The sequence below is a fragment of the Lathyrus oleraceus genome, chromosome 6, assembly GCF_024323335.1.
Source record: "Lathyrus oleraceus cultivar Zhongwan6 chromosome 6, CAAS_Psat_ZW6_1.0, whole genome shotgun sequence".
In the NCBI taxonomy this organism is placed as follows: Eukaryota; Viridiplantae; Streptophyta; class Magnoliopsida; order Fabales; family Fabaceae; genus Lathyrus; species Lathyrus oleraceus.
Genome location: NC_066584.1, coordinates 291,944,630 through 291,966,653, shown reverse-complemented (window position 1 = coordinate 291,966,653; position 22,024 = coordinate 291,944,630). Strand labels below are relative to the sequence as shown.

The window sequence follows — 22,024 nt, the reverse complement described above, 5'->3', positions numbered from 1 at the left end:
GTCCTGTTTGTGAAGACGGAACCGATACGTTTCGATTGGAACTTTGCCAGAAGAATGTGTTTCTCGGTCATCGTAGATTCTTACATTCTAAACATCACTACCGTGGGTGGAGAAAAGCATTCAATGGAGACACCGAACATCGTAGAGCTCCACCCGCATTGTCAGGTGAACAAGTTTTTGAAAAGGTGAAAGATGTGCGTACTGAGTTTGGCAAGCCTTTTGCACATAAGATTGTGAAAGGTGGGTGGAAGAAAAGGTCGATATTTTTTGAATTGCCATATTGGAAGTCTTTGTACGTGAGACATTTTCTCGATGTTATGCATATTGAAAAAAACGTATTTGAAAGTGTTATCGGTACATTACTCAATATAAAAGGCAAGTCTAAGGATGGCCTTAAAGCAAGGGGGGACATGTTAAAAATGGGAATGAGAACTGAATTAGCACCCGTGAAGAAAGGAAGACGAACATATCTACCACCTGCTGCTTTTACTTTATCTAGAAAGGAGAAAAAAAATTTGTGTAAGTCTCTGAGTGAAGTTAAGGTTCCAGAAGGATACTCATCTGATATCAGAAGACTTGTTTCTATGAAAGACCTCAAGTTGAAGAATTTGAAGACACATGATTGCCATGTTATAATGGAACATTTTCTACCGATAGGTATACGTTCTATTTTGCTGGATGTTTGAAGGTATCAGTTGATATTGCAGTTGGGCCGAATGCAGCATTACCATATCCTAGCGATGATTCGGATGCAACAACGGTGCACGAAGCAGTAGGTTCGTTTGTTGCATGGCCGACAAACCTCATATGCGTAGGATATGAGGTATGCTTAAAACTTATGTTAACTTTAATGTGTATATTCAAAGTTTAAAATTTATGCTTAAAATTTTACTTACATATTTTCCTTGGTTATGTTAAATAGACTCCCACAAAATCCAAATCAAAAGATAATGCGATTCCACGGCATACCGAGTCCACGGTTTCAAGAAAAGAGGTAATATACAATTATATGACATATATTCATGGAAGTTGTTACATTCTTAATTTGATCTAACTATTTATATGACATGTAGCTTCAAGAAAATGAGGTTAGCAATGCCTCCGCACAACAAAAAAAGGAGGTTAGCAACGCCTCCGCACGGGTAAAAAGTTCTGGTGCTAAGAAGACCGTAGCTAGGAAAAAAACTACCACCAAGTATAGGTCGTGCCTCAGGACATTTCTAGAGATGACCGATATACCGACCGGAGGTGTTCGGACCCTACATATGGAGGTAGGGATTTTCGGCTTTGATTACGACCAAATGATTGGTAATGAAGACTTCATGCAAGTTTTTAGTCATGAAGAAATCGGCGTCAACGTTGTCAATACATATATTAGGTAAATCCGGTCTACTTTGTTTTATTAATTAAACAACTTATGTTAATGATGTTTACTTTATGTTAATCCGGTTTACTTTATGTTTCAAAAGAGGTGTTAATGATGTTTTTATATTAGGTTTTTGTATGACAAATTGATGCGCCCCAATGGTTTGGACGTGTCATTCGGATTCTTAGCACCCGCGACCGTCAACTTAGTTTTAATCTTAAATAGACCGGATACCGTGACGGAGTACGTTCTTCGGATCCTCATGGACAATAAAGATGCGGAGAAGTTGTTTTTTATACCGTTTAATACCGGGTTAGCATTTCATTCTAAATTCATCTATTATAATTATTTTCCAAGTTACCATCTAACATTTGCCTAATCATTACAGTGGACATTGGTTGTTGCTCGCAATCAATCCTATCCGAGAAATTGTGTATTATCTTGACTCGTTAGGAAATGATTGGACAACATACCCGGATATGAAGGTCCTAATTGACACGTAAGTGAGAATGTTCAAAAAATTTCTTAGTTTATGTGAATTGTTCTAATTGCTTCATTTTTATTTTATTAGCGTCCTACAAGCTTTTCGGGCCCAACGAGTTATCCAAACCTCAAGGAGGGGCGCCAACTCCATTACATGGATTAAAGTGGCGGTATATTTTTAATTACCACATTTTTTATTATATTAGTGATGACACTTGATAAAACTTAGGATTTATAATCCATATTTTTTTTTTCATATGTAGTGTCCTCAACAACGTAATCAAATAGATTGCGGGTATTTCATGTTGAGGTTTATGCGAGATACTCTTGCTTTGGGCCAATTAAAGATTCCCACCGATGTATGTATTTCTAACTTATGAGTTATTTTTATATTTACACATATCTCATATAATTAAATAGTTGGAATTAATTCAAAATATGTTATATTATTATGTAGTACTTTGAGGAATTCAAGTGTGCATTTTATACAAAGGATCAAGTGGACGAAATCAAAGAGGAGTGGTGTCAATTCATGTTAGAGCTCAATGTTTGTTCATAAATTTGTGTAATTAATGTGTACATTTGTAGTATATGTAATGACTTGTAAATGTGTACATAAATTTGTATATATTTTGATACATTTAAGGCAAAATTGGTTTGAATTGGTATATATATATATTTGTTAGCCAAAAATTGGTAGAAAAAAGGCCAAAATGGCATATATAAAATGTGATAATTGTCTGTCAAAATCTGGTTGAAAACAGGTAGAAATTCTGGTTTATAAACCTGGAAAAAATGTGGTTTAAAACAAAAGCTTCAAAAATTTTCGTATACCTTAGACAGCGCTTTTGTAAAAAGCGCTGTCTAAGGGGGGGATTAGAAAGCGCTTTAGGCAAAAGCGCTGTCTAAGGGGTGGGGCTTAGACAGCGCTTTTCAAAAGCGCTGTCTAAGGTATACCTAAAAAATTTAAAATAAGAGGGTCTTATAAAGCGCTTTTGGCCAAAGCGCTGTCTAAGGGGGGGGGGGGGGGGGGGCTTAGACAGCGCTTTTAAGATTTAAAAAAGCGCTGTCTAAACCTTTAGCAGCGGAGGTTTAGACAGCGCTTTAAAGCGCTGTCTAAGGCTAAAAAAAGCGCTGTCTAAGGTCTTGTTTGTTGTAGTGAAGTCAAAACCGAAAAAAGTTGCATAATACCTAATTCCCCCCTCCCCCTTAGGTGCATACTCAACTTACATAATAAACCAAATACTATACGAAGATGCATCTTCAAACCATATTTTTGTTCAAAATGAGGTGGATCTCATATTAGCGCATTTTGGTTGTGATTTGGGTGCATATGGAGACGCATCTCTGGACGTATGAAATGCAATTTTGGATTTCAAGGGTGTGGTATGCTTATATAACGGTATAGTGAGCAATCCCCAAAGTTTAGGGTTGGTCATTATATACCTACTTGATATTTCGATAACGCACATTGTATACCTGCTTGATATTCAAAACACTTTCAGATTTTTTTTGTTTCAAATATGCAAGTAGGTTTTTCAGTGTCACCCTGATTAAAGATATGTTCTGAACAATTTCCTTCTTCTTCGGTTTAAGGCAACATATTATAGGATTACTGACTAGCTCGGTTTGCAAGGCATGATTATGTATACTATAAACCACATTAAATTTCAATGTATCAGCAATATAAACTGACACTCACATTTTCTCAATCTGGTGTCATCATGTTTCAACTTCTGAATCAGTGGAACGTATGTTCCACTTCTCTCGCATCTCATGTTTGCAAATGTTTGCCTTCTATTTGAACCATTACCAAACCTTTCAATTACAATGCCAAACCTCAATTTCATGGCCTCCATACGGACAGCGCTTTTAAGATTTAAAAAAGCGCTGTCTAAACCTTTAGCAGCGGAGGTTTAGACAGCGCTTTAAAGCGCTGTCTAAGGCTAAAAAAAGCGCTGTCTAAGGTCTTGTTTGTTGTAGTGAAGTCAAAACCGAAAAAAGTTGCATAATACCTAATTCCCCCCTCCCCCTTAGGTGCATACTCAACTTACATAATAAACCAAATACTATACGAAGATGCATCTTCAAACCATATTTTTGTTCAAAATGAGGTGGATCTCATATTAGCGCATTTTGGTTGTGATTTGGGTGCATATGGAGACGCATCTCTGGACGTATGAAATGCAATTTTGGATTTCAAGGGTGTGGTATGCTTATATAACGGTATAGTGAGCAATCCCCAAAGTTTAGGGTTGGTCATTATATACCTACTTGATATTTCGATAACGCACATTGTATACCTGCTTGATATTCAAAACACTTTCAGATTTTTTTTGTTTCAAATATGCAAGTAGGTTTTTCAGTGTCACCCTGATTAAAGATATGTTCTGAACAATTTCCTTCTTCTTCGGTTTAAGGCAACATATTATAGGATTACTGACTAGCTCGGTTTGCAAGGCATGATTATGTATACTATAAACCACATTAAATTTCAATGTATCAGCAATATAAACTGACACTCACATTTTCTCAATCTGGTGTCATCATGTTTCAACTTCTGAATCAGTGGAACGTATGTTCCACTTCTCTCGCATCTCATGTTTGCAAATGTTTGCCTTCTATTTGAACCATTACCAAACCTTTCAATTACAATGCCAAACCTCAATTTCATGGCCTCCATACGGACAGCGCTTTTAAGATTTAAAAAAGCGCTGTCTAAACCTTTAGCAGCGGAGGTTTAGACAGCGCTTTAAAGCGCTGTCTAAGGCTAAAAAAAGCGCTGTCTAAGGTCTTGTTTGTTGTAGTGAAGTCAAAACCGAAAAAAGTTGCATAATACCTAATTCCCCCCTCCCCCTTAGGTGCATACTCAACTTACATAATAAACCAAATACTATACGAAGATGCATCTTCAAACCATATTTTTGTTCAAAATGAGGTGGATCTCATATTAGCGCATTTTGGTTGTGATTTGGGTGCATATGGAGACGCATCTCTGGACGTATGAAATGCAATTTTGGATTTCAAGGGTGTGGTATGCTTATATAACGGTATAGTGAGCAATCCCCAAAGTTTAGGGTTGGTCATTATATACCTACTTGATATTTCGATAACGCACATTGTATACCTGCTTGATATTCAAAACACTTTCAGATTTTTTTTGTTTCAAATATGCAAGTAGGTTTTTCAGTGTCACCCTGATTAAAGATATGTTCTGAACAATTTCCTTCTTCTTCGGTTTAAGGCAACATATTATAGGATTACTGACTAGCTCGGTTTGCAAGGCATGATTATGTATACTATAAACCACATTAAATTTCAATGTATCAGCAATATAAACTGACACTCACATTTTCTCAATCTGGTGTCATCATGTTTCAACTTCTGAATCAGTGGAACGTATGTTCCACTTCTCTCGCATCTCATGTTTGCAAATGTTTGCCTTCTATTTGAACCATTACCAAACCTTTCAATTACAATGCCAAACCTCAATTTCATGGCCTCCATACGGACAGCGCTTTTAAGATTTAAAAAAGCGCTGTCTAAACCTTTAGCAGCGGAGGTTTAGACAGCGCTTTAAAGCGCTGTCTAAGGCTAAAAAAAGCGCTGTCTAAGGTCTTGTTTGTTGTAGTGAAGTCAAAACCGAAAAAAGTTGCATAATACCTAATTCCCCCCTCCCCCTTAGGTGCATACTCAACTTACATAATAAACCAAATACTATACGAAGATGCATCTTCAAACCATATTTTTGTTCAAAATGAGGTGGATCTCATATTAGCGCATTTTGGTTGTGATTTGGGTGCATATGTAGACGCATCTCTGGACGTATGAAATGCAATTTTGGATTTCAAGGGTGTGGTATGCTTATATAACGGTATAGTGAGCAATCCCCAAAGTTTAGGGTTGGTCATTATATACCTACTTGATATTTCGATAATGCACATTGTATACCTGCTTGATATTCAAAACACTTTCAGATTTTTTTTGTTTCAAATATGCAAGTAGGTTTTTCAGTGTCACCCTGATTAAAGATATGTTCTGAACAATTTCCTTCTTCTTCGGTTTAAGGCAACATATTATAGGATTACTGACTAGCTCGGTTTGCAAGGCATGATTATGTATACTATAAACCACATTAAATTTCAATGTATCAGCAATATAAACTGACACTCACATTTTCTCAATCTGGTGTCATCATGTTTCAACTTCTGAATCAGTGGAACGTATGTTCCACTTCTCTCGCATCTCATGTTTGCAAATGTTTGCCTTCTATTTGAACCATTACCAAACCTTTCAATTACAATGCCAAACCTCAATTTCATGGCCTCCATACGGACAGCGCTTTTAAGATTTAAAAAAGCGCTGTCTAAACCTTTAGCAGCGGAGGTTTAGACAGCGCTTTAAAGCGCTGTCTAAGGCTAAAAAAAGCGCTGTCTAAGGTCTTGTTTGTTGTAGTGAAGTCAAAACCAAAAAAAGTTGCATAATACCTAATTCCCCCCTCCCCCTTAGGTGCATACTCAACTTACATAATAAACCAAATACTATACGAAGATGCATCTTCAAACCATATTTTTGTTCAAAATGAGGTGGATCTCATATTAGCGCATTTTGGTTGTGATTTGGGTGCATATGGAGACGCATCTCTGGACGTATGAAATGCAATTTTGGATTTCAAGGGTGTGGTATGCTTATATAACGGTATAGTGAGCAATCCCCAAAGTTTAGGGTTGGTCATTATATACCTACTTGATATTTCGATAACGCACATTGTATACCTGCTTGATATTCAAAACACTTTCAGATTTTTTTTGTTTCAAATATGCAAGTAGGTTTTTCAGTGTCACCCTGATTAAAGATATGTTCTGAACAATTTCCTTCTTCTTCGGTTTAAGGCAACATATTATAGGATTACTGACTAGCTCGGTTTGCAAGGCATGATTATGTATACTATAAACCACATTAAATTTCAATGTATCAGCAATATAAACTGACACTCACATTTTCTCAATCTGGTGTCATCATGTTTCAACTTCTGAATCAGTGGAACGTATGTTCCACTTCTCTCGCATCTCATGTTTGCAAATGTTTGCCTTCTATTTGAACCATTACCAAACCTTTCAATTACAATGCCAAACCTCAATTTCATGGCCTCCATACGGACCCATTGAAGCATATGCTCACGAGCAGTAAATAGTTGTTCATTTCTAAATTGTTAACCAACATCTATCTCGACAATAACCGGTCTAGCACTCGGTTTGGGAAACATATCTGGATGCATCATATCTAATATGAACCAAAATAGAATAATGGTTTAAAAAACACACAATAGCAAGAAATTTCGGATATGTACATTTGAAACATGAAAAGGTAAATTCGGAGATGCACATCCGGGCGTAACATTCATTTTTTCAGCTTAAGAACAAGATTAATGCAAGCAATGAGGATGAAATGAGTGAACTTTACCTTAAATTACAGTTTCGTTTGCTCCCTTTGATGTGATAAAATGCAAGAATGATGATTCGGAGTCGAAAAGTTGATTAAGAATGATTTTTTTAAGGGTTTTGGGTTATGGAGGTGATATGGAGTGTGGGAGAGATGATCATGCAAGATGGTGATATATCCAACTTCCCGCTTGACATTTTTGGAGATGCATTTTCGAAAATGTCACTAAATTGTTAAATAAATTAGCTTAATGAAAAACACGAAGTAAATGGGTTCAAGTTTATTTTTTGGAGATACATCTCTGAATACATCCTAGAAAGTTTCGCAGAAGCATCTTCGGACCAATTTTTAGCCAAAATGGGGTGACTGCTTGATTTACGAAGAATGAGTTAATTTAAGGTGCATCAGGAGATGCATCTTCAAAAACACCTGAGGGCAATTTTGGGTTTTCAGAGGTGTGACCCACACCCTAAGGGTAGGAAAAGAAATACCCAAATTTTCACACATTCAGATGAAAACCTAAAAATACATTTTTTGCATTGTCTGGAGTTTGAAATCCATATGTACCACATGCTACAACAAATTAAGTTCATAAAAAATGTCAGCACCCATTTTGAGAAATATGTATCCAAATTACATCTACGAACACACTCTTCAAAAATTGGAATTTGGATGCACCCTTTTAAAGGACACAATCACATTTCCCTCTTTATTATCTTACATTTGAAATCAACTCTAAAACACGAAATACCCTCTCAAAAATTCAGATTCAACATTCTTTCAATCATCTCTCAATTTGCACTCCATTTTTGGTCAAACTAAACACATTAACCAATCTCTACTCCTTACCATTCAAACTAAGCACGTTCATCTCTCACTTTTGAAGAATATTTAGTAAATTTCTTATCCTCGCCTTATTTTTTCTGATTTTAATCCATGCAATCTCCTCATATATTCTAATTAAACTACATTATATTTCATCCAATATAAATGTAATGTCTTTTATCTCCTACTTAGATTTGGTTTGAATTTGAGACATTTGGGGTTAGGGTTATGCTACTAGTAAGAATTCAGATGCATATTAGGATCATCCAATTTTCAAAATACAGACAATCCATCAGAATTTCAAAATACAGATTGTTTATTCAAATTATTTAAAATAATGATTGTCATTATGCTTATGTTTTATTGGGTAGCTATGTTAAATTTTGAAGTGTAATCTAATTGTGATTATGATATGCTTTGTCTTGAATGATTATAGAAAAATAACAATAAACAACTAAGGTACATACATGGTCAGTTGTCTCAACATGCTTCTATGCGTAGGGAGAAAGCTAAATCCTCATGTGTTGCTGAGGGATCTTCGTCCCTTGGTCATTGATCTCTGGTAAATGATGATGCACCTATTATTGTCTTACATACTCTTGATGTTGATGTACATGTGTATGATCCACATCCTCCGACAAGTTTTTTGTTGTCACACCAGATGGTTTAGAGGCCCATATGACATGTCACCACTTCCTCAATATGCAAACCATACCACTAGGCATGTGTGAGAAAGAGAGGTAACATAAATATTTAATTATGCTTTTAAACATTTGTTTTATACTAATTGAATCATCTGGCATTAATGAATTTATCATTGCAGCACTGTGACACACCGGGAAAATAGTAAAGTTGGCGTAGCTATATGAACCATTGTTTCAAGAAGTATTGAAGGTATATGGATAGAAGAACTTTTGTAGAACATGATATGGTTATATTGAACATGGTGTTATGTCGGAATTTGATGAGATATGGAACACATAGGCATCATCGTTTCATCTTCCCATTGGTGAGATGAACAATACTCTTGATGATTTATGGTGAATCCTCCATCTTCCAATAACAGGAAGGTTGTTGGATCACTCTTCTATCTAAAGCTCAGAGGCAGAAGACCTAATAATGATAAAATTAGGAGTTGGTCCTAGTGATTCCCAAAAGGAGATTCTAGATGCCAGAGGATATCATGATAGATTTTTATTTCTTAAGCAAAATAATGATGGCCAATTGGATGTCGCTGAAAATAATGTGGGTTATGATTCACAATTTGCATATCATAGACATTGTCCATTTAATACACACTTCACGTTTTTGGTTGGGACAACCATTTTTATGGACAAAAGTGTGACACATGTCGATGTTGTCTACCTTAAATACTTCATTGACTTGGAGATGATTCATGAGTATAACTGAGGGGTATCTGGTTTGGTTTACCTGTATTCCAAGTTAGATAAAGATAATCAATGGAAGGCGAGACGTGAAACAACTGTCTATTTCTTCAGGTAATTTAAATACATGTCAATCATTAATTCCATAATACTTGTAGTACCCACTTCTTGATTTTCATCTGAACCATTTTAAGGCATGGCTTCTTTAGAATTTTCCAAGTATAGTCAGATGGGAGTATGTTTTCGACTATACCAAAGAGTTTACACGTGCATTCTCGATTATCCCACTCATGGGGAGTCTGACGATTGAGTCGTACACATTTTCTTTTGAATGTATTCTAGATGATGATATTTGTCTCACACCATACATCGAGCAGCGTCAGACACGACCTTTGGAGGTGATATGTTAGTATTCTAGATGGATGGTTTATGGGTCTCGACATATGTTCCCACATCTACCTAATTGAGTAATGTGACAATTAGGGTATACATAGGGACCTCACATTTATTGTTCATACCACTGTCATCTGTAGAGATGCTAATGAGATATTTGTGGAGTACCGTGGGCATATAGTACTAAAGAATGTATGTAGTACGCCAACTCCTCGTCCATGGTTTTATATAGTTTTCTATCCATATATGACATCAGATCCATATGGAAATCTTCCTAGACCAACTCATTAGAAGATACTATAGGAAAAATAGGCAATGGTAGGCCATGTCGTGGATGTCTTGCCTATGTGCCAACATATTGTCGCTATTAGAAGAGATGTCATAAGTAGAGGAGAGTTTTAGGAATGTGCCCATTAGAGGGTCACTTTATAGGAAATATTATCATAAGCTCGACTTGTACTACAATATAGGAGGCATATGAGGAAGATGGGTGTGCGATTTACCCAGAAGTTGGATTTTGTGTATGATTGATGTATGATTTATGCATGACTTATGTATGCGACTTATGAATATATGTTCTACGGTAGAAATGTGTCGCAGTTGTATTTCATATGAATTCATTATGAATGACTGGGTAATATGTCGTATGTTTTGCAAACTTGAGTAGTATTTCATGTGAATTATGAATGGCCAAAATATTTAAGGTTATATTGTCTACAAAATACTTATGTCTCAGGGGTGTGTGTGGAGATTGGGAGCCTAATACACCTCTGTTTTGCAACTTATATGAAACTAGACACCCAAATGTTATCTCGGAGGTGTGTACGGAGATTGAAATCCGGATACACCCCTTTTTAACGAATTATATAAAAATAGGCATCCAAATGTTGTCTTTGGGTGTGTATGGAGATTGGAATCTATATACACCCCATTTTGCAACTTGTATCAAAATAGACACCCAAATATTGTCTTAGGGGTATGTGCGGAGATTGGAATTTGGACATACCCCGTTTTTCAACTTGTATGAAAATAAACACCCAAATGTTGTATCAGGAGTATGTACGAAGATTGGAATCCAGACATACTATGAACAATGGTTGTTTTACCAAATAACAACAACTTAAAAATGTAATTACAATGTTTCTACAGGTAATGTTAGACACATACTAAAACACATCAAAACAAGGTCAACATCCATCCATGAAAATACCAAAGTAACATTTGTACACCAAATGTATTGTAAGATAAAAACTAAAGCGCATCAAAAAAAAGTGTCACCATCTAAATCTATGAGTGGTTCCGCCTTAGAATTTTCATGATTTGATTCTCTTTCAATATTGTTTAACTTGGTAAACTCTCCATCATATCCAAAAAAAGTATTCAATCAAGTTTTAGCCTCTTTTGTGGCATGACATGTCCATTTCGGGGATGTCTATGGTATGAAATTGTCTGTGGTATGGGACATCCTGGTTTCAAATAAAATTCAAACAAAATGTGATGATTTTGAAATTCAACTAATACACATAATGCATTCGGTTGGATTTTGAGGTGAGCCACTGTGAGTATATTTTTGGGCTCAACCATATTTAATGTCATGTTCGAAACAAGTTTCTTCTCTTCAGAATTCAGATGACAGATAATATGATGATTAACTAACTTATGATGTAATCCATAATTATGTATACAATAAATCATACTAAATGTACATGTATCCTTCAATTTCTGGAATATACACAACTTTAAATGACATTCATATTTTTCTATTATGGTGCCGTCACATTTCAACTTCTTGAAAGATTCTTTATACTGGTCACTTTTTTCACATCTCATTGTAACAAATGCATGTCTTTTATCCAAACCACAATCTGACCTCCCGATAAGAATGCCAAAACCTAATTTGGTAGCATCCATACAAACCCATTGAAGCATATGCTCATGTAAAGTAAACTCGTGTTTATTGATAAATTATTTTCCAACATTAACGTATATAACACTTGATTGTTACTACAACCAATAAAAAATAAGACAATTTCAATTATCATTCAAATAATCCAGAGTTCAATCTATGGACCAATCCTTTCAAGGGTCAGGATTATAAATTTCGAAAGGTATTCATGATACAGAAAAAAAAAGATTATTTCAATGAGCATCAAACATGTACATTATATGTATTTGAGAGGATTTTGAGCCTTTAGATATCTTAAAAACAATAGAATTATGTTTCCAAACGAAAATCTTGAATAAAAATGCAAGATATTTTGGGAGGATTTAAGAGAAAATGTACTATTATTATGAGTGTAAGAGTTTAACATAGGATAGACCCAAATTTTATAATCCAGACGTTTTTTTGGCTTGGATAGGGCATGCCTCTTATAACTAAAGGAAACATTTTATATTTCTAATTAGTTTTTAAAATATTAAATATTATTTTAACTATAAAGTGAATTATTAGATTTTAGTTTAGTGAAAGGAGCTATCGTTTGTACTACTCTGAGTATAATAATTACTACTTTCAATTATCTAATATTAATCGAATAAAAATGAATTTTAAAAAATAATAAAATTGTCATTGTTTTTCAGCAAATACTAATTGTTGAGCGTGTGCTCTAAGTATGTCGTTAAAAACACTTGATTTTTTTTATTTTAAATTTGTTACTTTTTATTAATGTTTTTATTTCAAAATATTTTTTTTTCTTTTAAATTTTTTAAATTATTTATCTGAATTATTTTTAAATTGTAATGAATAATTAAGTAGAAGCTAATCATGACTAATACCTTAAACAAGCTCAAGTCTTAAGTAAATATTAAGAGTTAGCGAGATTTGAAACTAAATTAATTATTATTTATTATTTAATCTCAATGTATGAGATCGAGATCTTAAACTTTCACTTATTCTTTATCGAACTAAATTATTTAAGTCATCAAGAGAAATAGTTTGTGAAAAATGTATGAGTCTACTTCCATCTTTTACATATTTATTTAAATGAAATCATTTATTTGATGATATTTATTATGCTTTTTCTTTACTATTAGCACCAGGATCTACTATTAAATGTCATCAAATAAATGTATGAGTCTACTTTCATCTTTTATAGTTTACGTTTGAAATTTTTTCGAGTTTAATCTCTTAAGTAAACCAAATCCGTGATTGTTTACTAAAAATACCAGTAAACAAATTGACACGCCTAATGAGACCCTTTTGTGCAAGAAAATTTAAACTTATTTCTAGAAAAATATTTTGTCTTTTATATTGTTTATTTTGTGTTTCATACATGAAATGTCTTCATTTGTTGAACGTTATGCGTCTGAGGAGTGGTAAAAAAAACTTTCAGAAATGACCTGTCCAACTTTAAAAAACCCACTTCCTCCTCAATGCTCCTAATGTTGAAGAACAACCAATAGACTCGACGGTTGGCAATGCATGGACTTCAACCACCATTGAAGAAAATCCCATTATTATAAGCTAGATAACATCGTCGATTGTACCACCATAAGTGGTGTTATCCTTACCACAAGTAATGTGTGCGCCCATTACTCCTAGGCTACACAAAATATGATAGGATATTCAAAGCCTCATTTTCCCTTGAACTTTACGTTACCCCCAAGTGGTAGGGAACTCCCTTATGGCATACCAACTGCTATGATGGGAGACCTACAAACTAGTGCATCCACGTATGCAGATAATACAATGGCTATTTCATCTTCTATCAATCCATACTTAGCACCAAGATCTACTATTAGCAATCTTGGTTGAATGGCACAACCACCATGAGGGTTAGGGTATATTCCTCCAGATATGCCATCTTTAACCATTAGTTCTCTCCAATATGTGAGACAACAAATGGGCGCGAGTTATCACAAAATGGTTAACATGCTTACACATCGAATGAGCATTGTCTTCAATCCTCTTATTCATAACACTAATCACAATTACCAACAACTGGCTTACCAAATGGGTCAAACTGCTGACTTCTTTGGTGCTTCTCAAGCGCATGTTCAGCCAGTGCCTAATAACCAGATACCACAACATGCAATACTTAGTCGAAGGCAATACATGCCAAAATGGCCTTGAGGTAATAATGGTGCATAAAAACAAGGATATTGACCAAGTAGTTAGAAATGTCCAACAAAACAATTTTGGGGGGCAGAACAATATAACTAACATGGTCGAACAGATACTAGCCCAAAACAACCTTAATGTTGGCCTCCACAAATCAAATTATGTGTCAACACTGTCTGAATACGTGTCGCAAACTGAATTTCCCAAGGGTTGGAAAATTCAAAATTTTAGTATGTTTTCCGGGGACACTAATGAGTTAATTGTCGAACATGTTGCTCGATATCAGTCAGAGACAGGGGACTTAGCCAATAATAAAATTTGAAAATGAAGTATTTACCCAATTCTTTGACCAAGAATGCCTTTACACAGTTCACTATCCTTCCGCCACACTCCATACATAATTGAAGTCAGTTAGAAATGGCGTTCCATGAGCAGTTTTACATGGATCGGTCAAAGATCAACCTCGAGGAATTAGTCAATATGAGACGAAAGATGGTTGAGTCAATAGATGACTATGTCAATAAGTTTAAGATAATGAAGTTGAGTTGCTTCACTCAAGTTCCTGAACATGAATTAGTCGAACTAACCACCTGAGGTTTAGACTACTCCATTATAAAGAAGTCGGATACCTAATTCTTGAGGGACATGACCACATGAGATTTAACCCTTTAATTATTTTTCAGTTAGATAAAAATGCAATAATGACGGTATTTAAGTTTTATATATTGATAATAGACAAAACATATAAGAAATAGACAAGTCTTTTCTATAACAAATAAAGGGTATATTAGTCATTGCATATTATCACTATGATGGTGCCGTGCCTCATTGGAACGCAAACACACTACTAGTAAATTGATTTGTAAGTTGCAACCGGAACGGTATTAGTTTAGATTCTGACGTGGTCTTAATTGATGGATATAAGCAGCTTCCTCAAAAAAACATCAAACATAACAACGTAGTCGAACTTGTTTCAAACATAACAACATCTCTTCTATGTCTCTCACCGATTACCAAACCTGAAATCTAACCAAATAAAGTAAGCTCAATTTCTAGGGTTTTCATATCCAAATTCCACTATTTCAATGTATGTTTACTTCCCTAACCACTTCCTCTTTTCACTTGTTTCTTTTTCTAAAATTATCATATATTAGTTACTGCTTCTTCTTTCAAGTAACGTTCCTACTACAAATTGTTCTACGTTTTCACCTTTATTCAACACTTTGCTTCTTACTATCATGTTAGATTGTGTTTCATATTGTTTCTCTTCTTCATCTGTTTTTTTTAGGTTGCTTATGTTTTACTTTTTCGATCATTTGTTTACCAGATCTATTACTGCTATAATCTTGCTTTCTAATTTTCATTTTGTATCTTTTTCTTTTGGTAAGCTCACACATTTATTCTATATAGCGTTCTAACCCTACTTCTATTGCATGTTTGTAACTATGGAAACAAGTCAACAGTTTCAATTTCAATTTGGATTTGTTGCTAACTTTACTGTATTGAGGATTGAGGATGTTGCTTTATCAATTGTTGTTGTCTCTGTGATACCTATGTGTTTCCTCTCTTCTACTGTGTATTCTGTTGTAAATATTTAATGTGTTTCATTTACGGCAATGTGTGTGTTTTCGAAGATATTTGTTCTTGAATGCTTCTGAAATTGGATTCTTTATTGGCGTGCAGTTACGTGTTGAGGAATTTAATATAACGAATAACGGCGCGAGAATAACTTCCTTTTGTGTTGTATGACTGTGTACGACTGTGTTGGATTTTCATTATGAGTGGTACACCTAAGAGATCTCATGAAGAGTCTGTTCATCCGGCTTCGAAACATCCACATGAGGATGCAGGTTCGTATTCCAAATTGGTGCCGTCGTCGGTTTCGAGTGAGTATCATATGTCTTATGATATAGGTCAGGATTCCCGGGTGGCAAAAGTGCCGCGTGACGGGGATAGAAGGTCTCCCCTTCATTCAATTTATCGGATGCCATCATCTTCTAATGATTCTCACGTCGATCATCTTGTTGGTCCTGAGAAGAGGTTAGAATCAAGAGATTCCAAGGACAGTAGAGATATCCGGTTTGAGAATCGCGATACAAAGACAGAGAAGAAGGAGTTGTTTGGCGAAGTTAGAAAGGATCCTCAAAGTGGTAAAAGTGAAAAGGACGTGCATGTTGAAGTTAGAGGAGATGAGAACAAGGATGTCCGACATGATCGGGATAGTCATAATGATTCAAAAGGTGATGTTAAGACAGAAAAGGACGGTTATAATGCGGCTAGTGGTCTTCACTTGAATTGGAAAGATTCTTCAAAGGAATACCACAAGGGAAAAATGTATTCTGATCCTCCCGGTGCGAGTTTGGAACAATGGAATATGTTACGTGGCAATACTCAAGGTTCACTTGAGATTGGAAAAGAGAGTTCATCAGCAGAACAAAGGGAGTACGGCGGGGAAGTTCATGAAGCTGTTGGGGAGAACAAAATCGATTCTAAAGGTGACGATAGATCTAAAGAGAAAGATAGAAAAAGAAAGGACTTGAAGCATCGGGACTGGGGGGAGAAGGAAAAGGAAAGAAGTGATCGTAGAAACAATGCACAAGTTAGCAACGCGACCAATGACTGCAAAGAATCTGTGAATGATTGTAGAAGCATCGCTCAAGTTAGCAACACGGGTGGTGAGTGGAAAGAATCTGTGAAGCAAGATAGTGGATTGGAAAGGTGGGAGAGGGAGAAAAAAGAACTTCCGAAAGAAAAAGAAAATTTAAAAGAGAGAGAAAAGGATCAGATGAAGAGGGAATCATGGAACATAGCCGAGAAAGATGTTTCAAATAATGAGAAGGAGCCTGTTGACGGATCAGCTAAGGTTCCTGAACAAGATGTTGTGTTGCCAGATCAGAAGAAACACAAAGATGTTGATAGAGAAGCTAGAGACAAGAGAAAAGAAAGGGAAGCTGATTTGGTAGGAGAGAAGTCTGATAAGCGTAGTAGGTGCTTTGACAAGGAATCGGATGATGGATGTGCTGGTGGCGAAGGAGCAATTGAAAAAGAGAGGGATGTTTATAACTATAGTGGTCAGCACCGTAAGAGGATACCAAGATCACGGGGGAGCCCTCAAGTGCCTAATCGGGAGCCTCGTTTTAGATCCCGCACTCAAGACAACGAAGGGTACTTTCTTCCTCTTCCTTTATATTTTATTATTTGTTAATTTTCTTATCCAGAAAATATACCACGGTTCAAATATCTGGTGAAATTGTCAATATTTTATCATTATGTTTCTTTATCTTAGTTGGTTGAATCCTATTTTAAAGGTGCTTGTAAGTATGCTTCTTCATTATGTTCATTCTAGTAACTATATCTTGCCATATATTTTGCAGGTCTCAAGGTATGCTATCGTTTTCTTTCAGTGGCTTGATTTAACGTAGCACACGTGCCACCAGCAGAAATTCTTGTCCTGGTCCATTGCTAATCGATAGATGACACTGTTTATTGATGGAATGGATAAGATTTGAGCAAAGTAGTCAATAGCGGCACTATCCTGCTATAGCGGAGCTGAGTGAAGGCTGGCCGCTTTGGGAAAAGCCTTAGCGGTGCAGAACACTATAGTGTCCGCTATAGGGTAAATAGCGGGAAGCGGGGGCTGAGTGGTTCCTGGCCCGGAGCGGTTTCTTTCACGCTATCCTTTTCCCCCCGAAAAACCAAATTTACCCCTTAAATAAATTTGACACGTTTTAAGGGTAATTTTGGGTTTTTCAATCAAATTTGAGTTGAGACTCAACCCTAACTTTCCTTCACCGACATTTCTGCACTTCATCTGTTTAAGAAAAAATCACAAGTTCCTCGTTCTTCCCTCAGCGCTTCGTATGTTTATAACTATTATTCATGTAATTTGTCCAAAGAATGATTAAATAGCGGTAATCCCGCAATAGGCCATCCCGCTATCCCTTTTATGGGATCGGCCGCTCCGCGCCGCTATCCGGGATTAAATACTCTAGATTTGAGTTTGGAAAGTACCTTTTCCTTTGTATGACCAATATACTAGTTCTGATATTTCAGGTAAAGTAGAGGTTTCTTTTGTTGTTTATAAAGTTGGTGAAAGCATGCAAGAGCTGACAAAGTTGTGGAGGGAATACGAATCATCTCAATCTCAAATCGAGAGAAATGGTGAAAGCTCAAGTAATGGCCCCACTCTGGAAATTCGGATACCGGCTGAGTATGTTACTGCTACAAACCGTCAAGTAAGCCTTTTTATTTTGTGATTTTAAAATTGATGAAAGAGTGTCAATTGTGCTTTTTCTATATTTAAATGATTTGATCTTATTATACTGATAAAGTTATTTTGAGTAGTGATTCCTTTCATTTAAGAATGCGCGATATTTTTTGGTCAAGTAGTTTTCATTCCTCTTTGGAAGTTTAAGTTCTACTGCTAGAGTGTTTTTACAACCAAAGAACTATAGGTCTTAACTGTTCAGTTGATCTTGTACCGTTGTCATCATGCTTTTATAGAATAAGATATTTGAACATGATTGTGATAATATTTAAACATGATTTTTCTATTAATTCTATATCATATATTGAGAGTCACATTATTATATTCAGGTCAGAGGTGGCCAGCTATGGGGGACTGATGTGTACACATATGATTCGGATCTTGTTGCTGGTATACGTCTTTTACAAAACTGATGGATTTGCTTGATTTTGTATATACCGGAAGATATGTGTTTGACGTTAGTATTGGCACAGTTCTCATGCATACAGGTTACTGTCGCCCAACTGCATCTCAGCCTCCTGCAGCCATACAAGAACTGCGCACAACCATCCGGGTGCTACCTCCAAAAGATTGTATGCCCCACAATCTTAATCACTATTATCTTTAATACTAGTTTTTTTTCCTTTAAATTTAAAGCTTCAATCTAAATTTTTTAATCATGTATCCTCAGGCTATATTTCTACACTGAGGAACAATGTACGTTCCCGCGCTTGGGGAGGTGCTGCTAATGGCTGCAGCTATCGAATTGAACGATGTTGCATTGTGAAGGTAGTATCAGACGACCTGCAAAATCTTTCTATCAATACTAACAATTTAATATCTAACTGTTCGTTTTGTTTATCTTCAGAAAGGAGGTGGAACTATTGATCTTGAACCTTGCCTTACACATACATCAACTATTGAGCCCACCCTTGCTCCGGTGGCTGTGGAGCGGACAATGACTACCAGGGCTGCGGCTTCGGTTTGTTTCAGCATCTAATAATAAGCAAAAGTTTTTTTTGCCTCCAAAAAATATAATAATAGTTGCTTATGTTGTTTCAGAATGCATTGCGGCAGCAAAGATATGTTCGAGAAGTTACGATTCAGTACAATCTTTGCAATGAGCCATGGTATGCTAGTTTATGTTGGTAAATTGATTGAGTAATCTAATATTGTGCTGAGTTGGTGCAAAAATAATGGGAACCACCAATTTGTGTTTTTTTAGTAATGTATGAAAACATCTCAATTTTCAGATATGGAATGTGGATTGAGATGCAGTATTTCTTATCCTATTTTAGATACCAGATGCAATGCAACATTTATTTGCACCTTATCTTAATTTAATTTTATACACCTAATCATCAGGATCAAATATAGTATAAGCATTGTAGCCGACAAGGGTTTGAAAAAGCCACAATACACATCTGCTCGATTGAAGAAGGGAGAAGTTTTGTATTTGGAGACACACACTTCCAGGTATTTTGACTCGGAAGTTCTCGCACATTCTATTGTCCCATGACTCAGGCTAATTGAAAATTTGAGGTCTTATTGAAGTCACGCAGAAACTTCCTTCTTTTGTCGTTAACTGAGCCGTTTTGTTGTAGATATGAACTTTGTTTTGCTGGAGAGAAACTGGTCAAGGCTACACCAGCAACTCAGTCGCATGACTCAGGCACAGAGAAGTCTCAAAATCACCATCCACATTCTGCAAATGGTGAAAAACATGAGCCTGATCATGTCATGATCGACGCCTTCCGGTGGTCTCGTTGTAAGAAGCCCCTGCCACAGAAAGTGATGCGCTCGATTGGCATCCCTGTGCCTCTTGAACATGTAGAGGTATTTTCACACCACTCTCCATTTAATTTCCACTTGCATGTAAAACAATGTATATAATACTATTTCTTGCACAATGATTAGGTTTTGGAGGAGAACTTGGACTGGGAAGATATACAATGGTCACAAACTGGTGTTTGGATTGCAGGAAAGGAATATACCCTTGCAAGGGTGCATTTCTTGTCAATGAATTAGTTTTCTTTTGTTGGGATTCTATTTATGTTTTTTCATGTCATTTGGGGAGTGATGGTGAGATGAAATAATCAATGTATAATGTATTAAATATTAATGTATGTACTTTATTTGGAAAGATATTGTCTGTTGTATTGTAACTGAAGCAGTTTAGTTTATGTAGCATGCCTATGTTAACTTGAGACCAATCAAAATTGTTGTATGTTGTCAATATTTTTTTTAACCATGCTGCCAGCTTCTAATGTTTTAAGACATCATATCATATGTTGTCGTAATATCCACTGTCAAGTAATTCAAACCATGCGATTAATGATCGGATAACACTCAAATGTGCAAATTTAAATATTGAACGGTTCTATTTCAATCCAACAGCAGATTGTGGTAAATTTGGTCCATTAAAAAGTAGAGATTTACCTCTGGTGTAGAATGTAAAAGAACCACATTTAACTACAGATAGTAAAAAGTAAAACAAACTCAGGAACCTGTGACAACATTTATGATACAGTATCTCATAAAACAGCAATTCAAGCAACAGAAAGGGCAAAATACTCCATCAGCATTCAAAATTTTCAAAATTATATACACAATGTACAATTCCCTTTAATGTACTTGACTAAAGACAATTCCTCAAACAATTTCAACTAGAGGGAATAACACCACACTTGCTCTGCAACCATGGCAATCTCTTATCACCCTTAAGAGAAACAAAAATCTCGCAGGCACTAGAACTATTCTCAAACAAATCCAAAGCACAGAAATAAACCCGTTCATCAACTCTCTGCAACTCATCCAACACCTTAATGCATTTACTTATAGAGAATCTTTCCTCATTCTTCAAAATCACAGATGCTCTCATCTTTGAAGCAGATGCTATCTCCATCATGGCATCAACAATGGCGTCAACGGTAGCCTTCCCGCTTCGCTTCCGGTCACCGGAACCTGATGAGACAACAACAGGATGAGGTTTGTGTCCATCCAACATATTCAAATCTTCCCCAGAACCAGAAGTACCATCCTCATCAACATAAGCCATTGTCACTGCAAGTAAATCATTAAAACCATTTAATTTGCAACCCAATTGCACTAAATTTTCAATGCATACAACACAGTACAATTAACCAACAATGAAACAAATAAAAAAAAATGGAAATTTAAAATAAATAAAAGAACCCTTAAGCTAAAACTAACGTAATAGGTAAAGATAAACTGAAGCAGAATGAAAAGACAATGTTTTTAACGTTCGAAAGAAAAGGAACAAGGGATTGTAGGAATTAGGTTAACGAACATATCGGGAAAATCACGATGATCTTAGAGTTTTGGTTATTGGAAACGCATTATTAGAAGTGTGAATGAAAAAGTGAAAGAACACTGCAACTCTGAAAACCCTAAACATAAACATGATTGGGAAAGAAGACAAATTACTATTTTCTCCACATATTAGAAATATAATGCGTATCTGCGAACACTCTAATAACTGGCCCATTAGCTCAGTTGGTTAGAGCGTCGTGCTAATAACGCGAAGGTCGCAGGTTCAAGACCTGCATGGGCCAAATGTTTTTAGTCTTTAAATTCACCTTTAGTGACGGACAGCATCGTACTTTCCCAAAGGTAAAAAACACCTTTGACAATATTTTCAACTAATCTATTTGAAAGTATTTTGTAAAAATCCTTTACCCTACGCATATAAAAGTCTATTTAAATTTATTTTTCTATCATCAGCGTTATCTGTCAAATCTGCATCACAATATCCTCCAAGAATGGAATTAGAATTATGAGAATACAACATGCCATACTCACTA

At 35.8% G+C, this 22,024-nt stretch overlaps 3 protein-coding genes and 1 non-coding gene across 5 annotated transcripts; 3 read left to right on the top strand and 1 right to left on the bottom strand.

The window, feature by feature from the left end:
- The first annotated feature begins 926 nt into the window (after positions 1–926).
- LOC127095268 (uncharacterized) lies at positions 927–3,208 on the top strand. Its single transcript, XM_051033983.1, has 6 exons — positions 927–994; positions 1,074–1,378; positions 1,496–1,678; positions 1,755–1,865; positions 1,938–1,987; positions 3,063–3,208. The coding sequence occupies exons 2-6, from the start codon at positions 1,227–1,229 to the stop codon at positions 3,206–3,208; spliced, it is 642 nt and encodes a 213-aa protein (XP_050889940.1). The 5' UTR covers positions 927–994; positions 1,074–1,226.
- An 11,610-nt stretch (positions 3,209–14,818) lies between these two features.
- Positions 14,819–20,402, top strand: LOC127098293 (uncharacterized). The gene is made up of 12 exons (XM_051036843.1): positions 14,819–15,041; positions 15,638–17,119; positions 17,329–17,336; positions 18,008–18,189; positions 18,551–18,611; positions 18,695–18,793; positions 18,892–18,989; positions 19,069–19,182; positions 19,263–19,330; positions 19,566–19,676; positions 19,805–20,036; positions 20,118–20,402. The coding sequence occupies exons 2-12, from the start codon at positions 15,732–15,734 to the stop codon at positions 20,226–20,228; spliced, it is 2,472 nt and encodes an 823-aa protein (XP_050892800.1). The 5' UTR covers positions 14,819–15,041; positions 15,638–15,731; the 3' UTR covers positions 20,229–20,402.
- A 306-nt stretch (positions 20,403–20,708) lies between these two features.
- LOC127098291 (uncharacterized) lies at positions 20,709–21,667 on the bottom strand. Of its 2 annotated transcripts, none has more exons than XM_051036841.1 (2): positions 21,511–21,667; positions 20,709–21,263 (listed from the first exon to the last, which is right to left on the bottom strand). In XM_051036841.1, exon 2 carries the CDS (start codon positions 21,256–21,258, stop codon positions 20,863–20,865), a length of 396 nt encoding a protein of 131 aa, XP_050892798.1. In that variant the 5' UTR covers positions 21,259–21,263; positions 21,511–21,667; the 3' UTR covers positions 20,709–20,862. The 2 variants fall into 2 exon arrangements, with proteins under 2 accessions (XP_050892798.1, XP_050892799.1); XM_051036842.1 differs by having other exon boundaries at positions 21,414–21,611.
- A 34-nt stretch (positions 21,668–21,701) lies between these two features.
- TRNAI-AAU (transfer RNA isoleucine (anticodon AAU)) lies at positions 21,702–21,775 on the top strand. The gene has a single exon. It is a non-coding gene; the product is annotated as a tRNA-Ile (tRNA).
- The last annotated feature ends 249 nt before the right edge of the window (positions 21,776–22,024 follow it).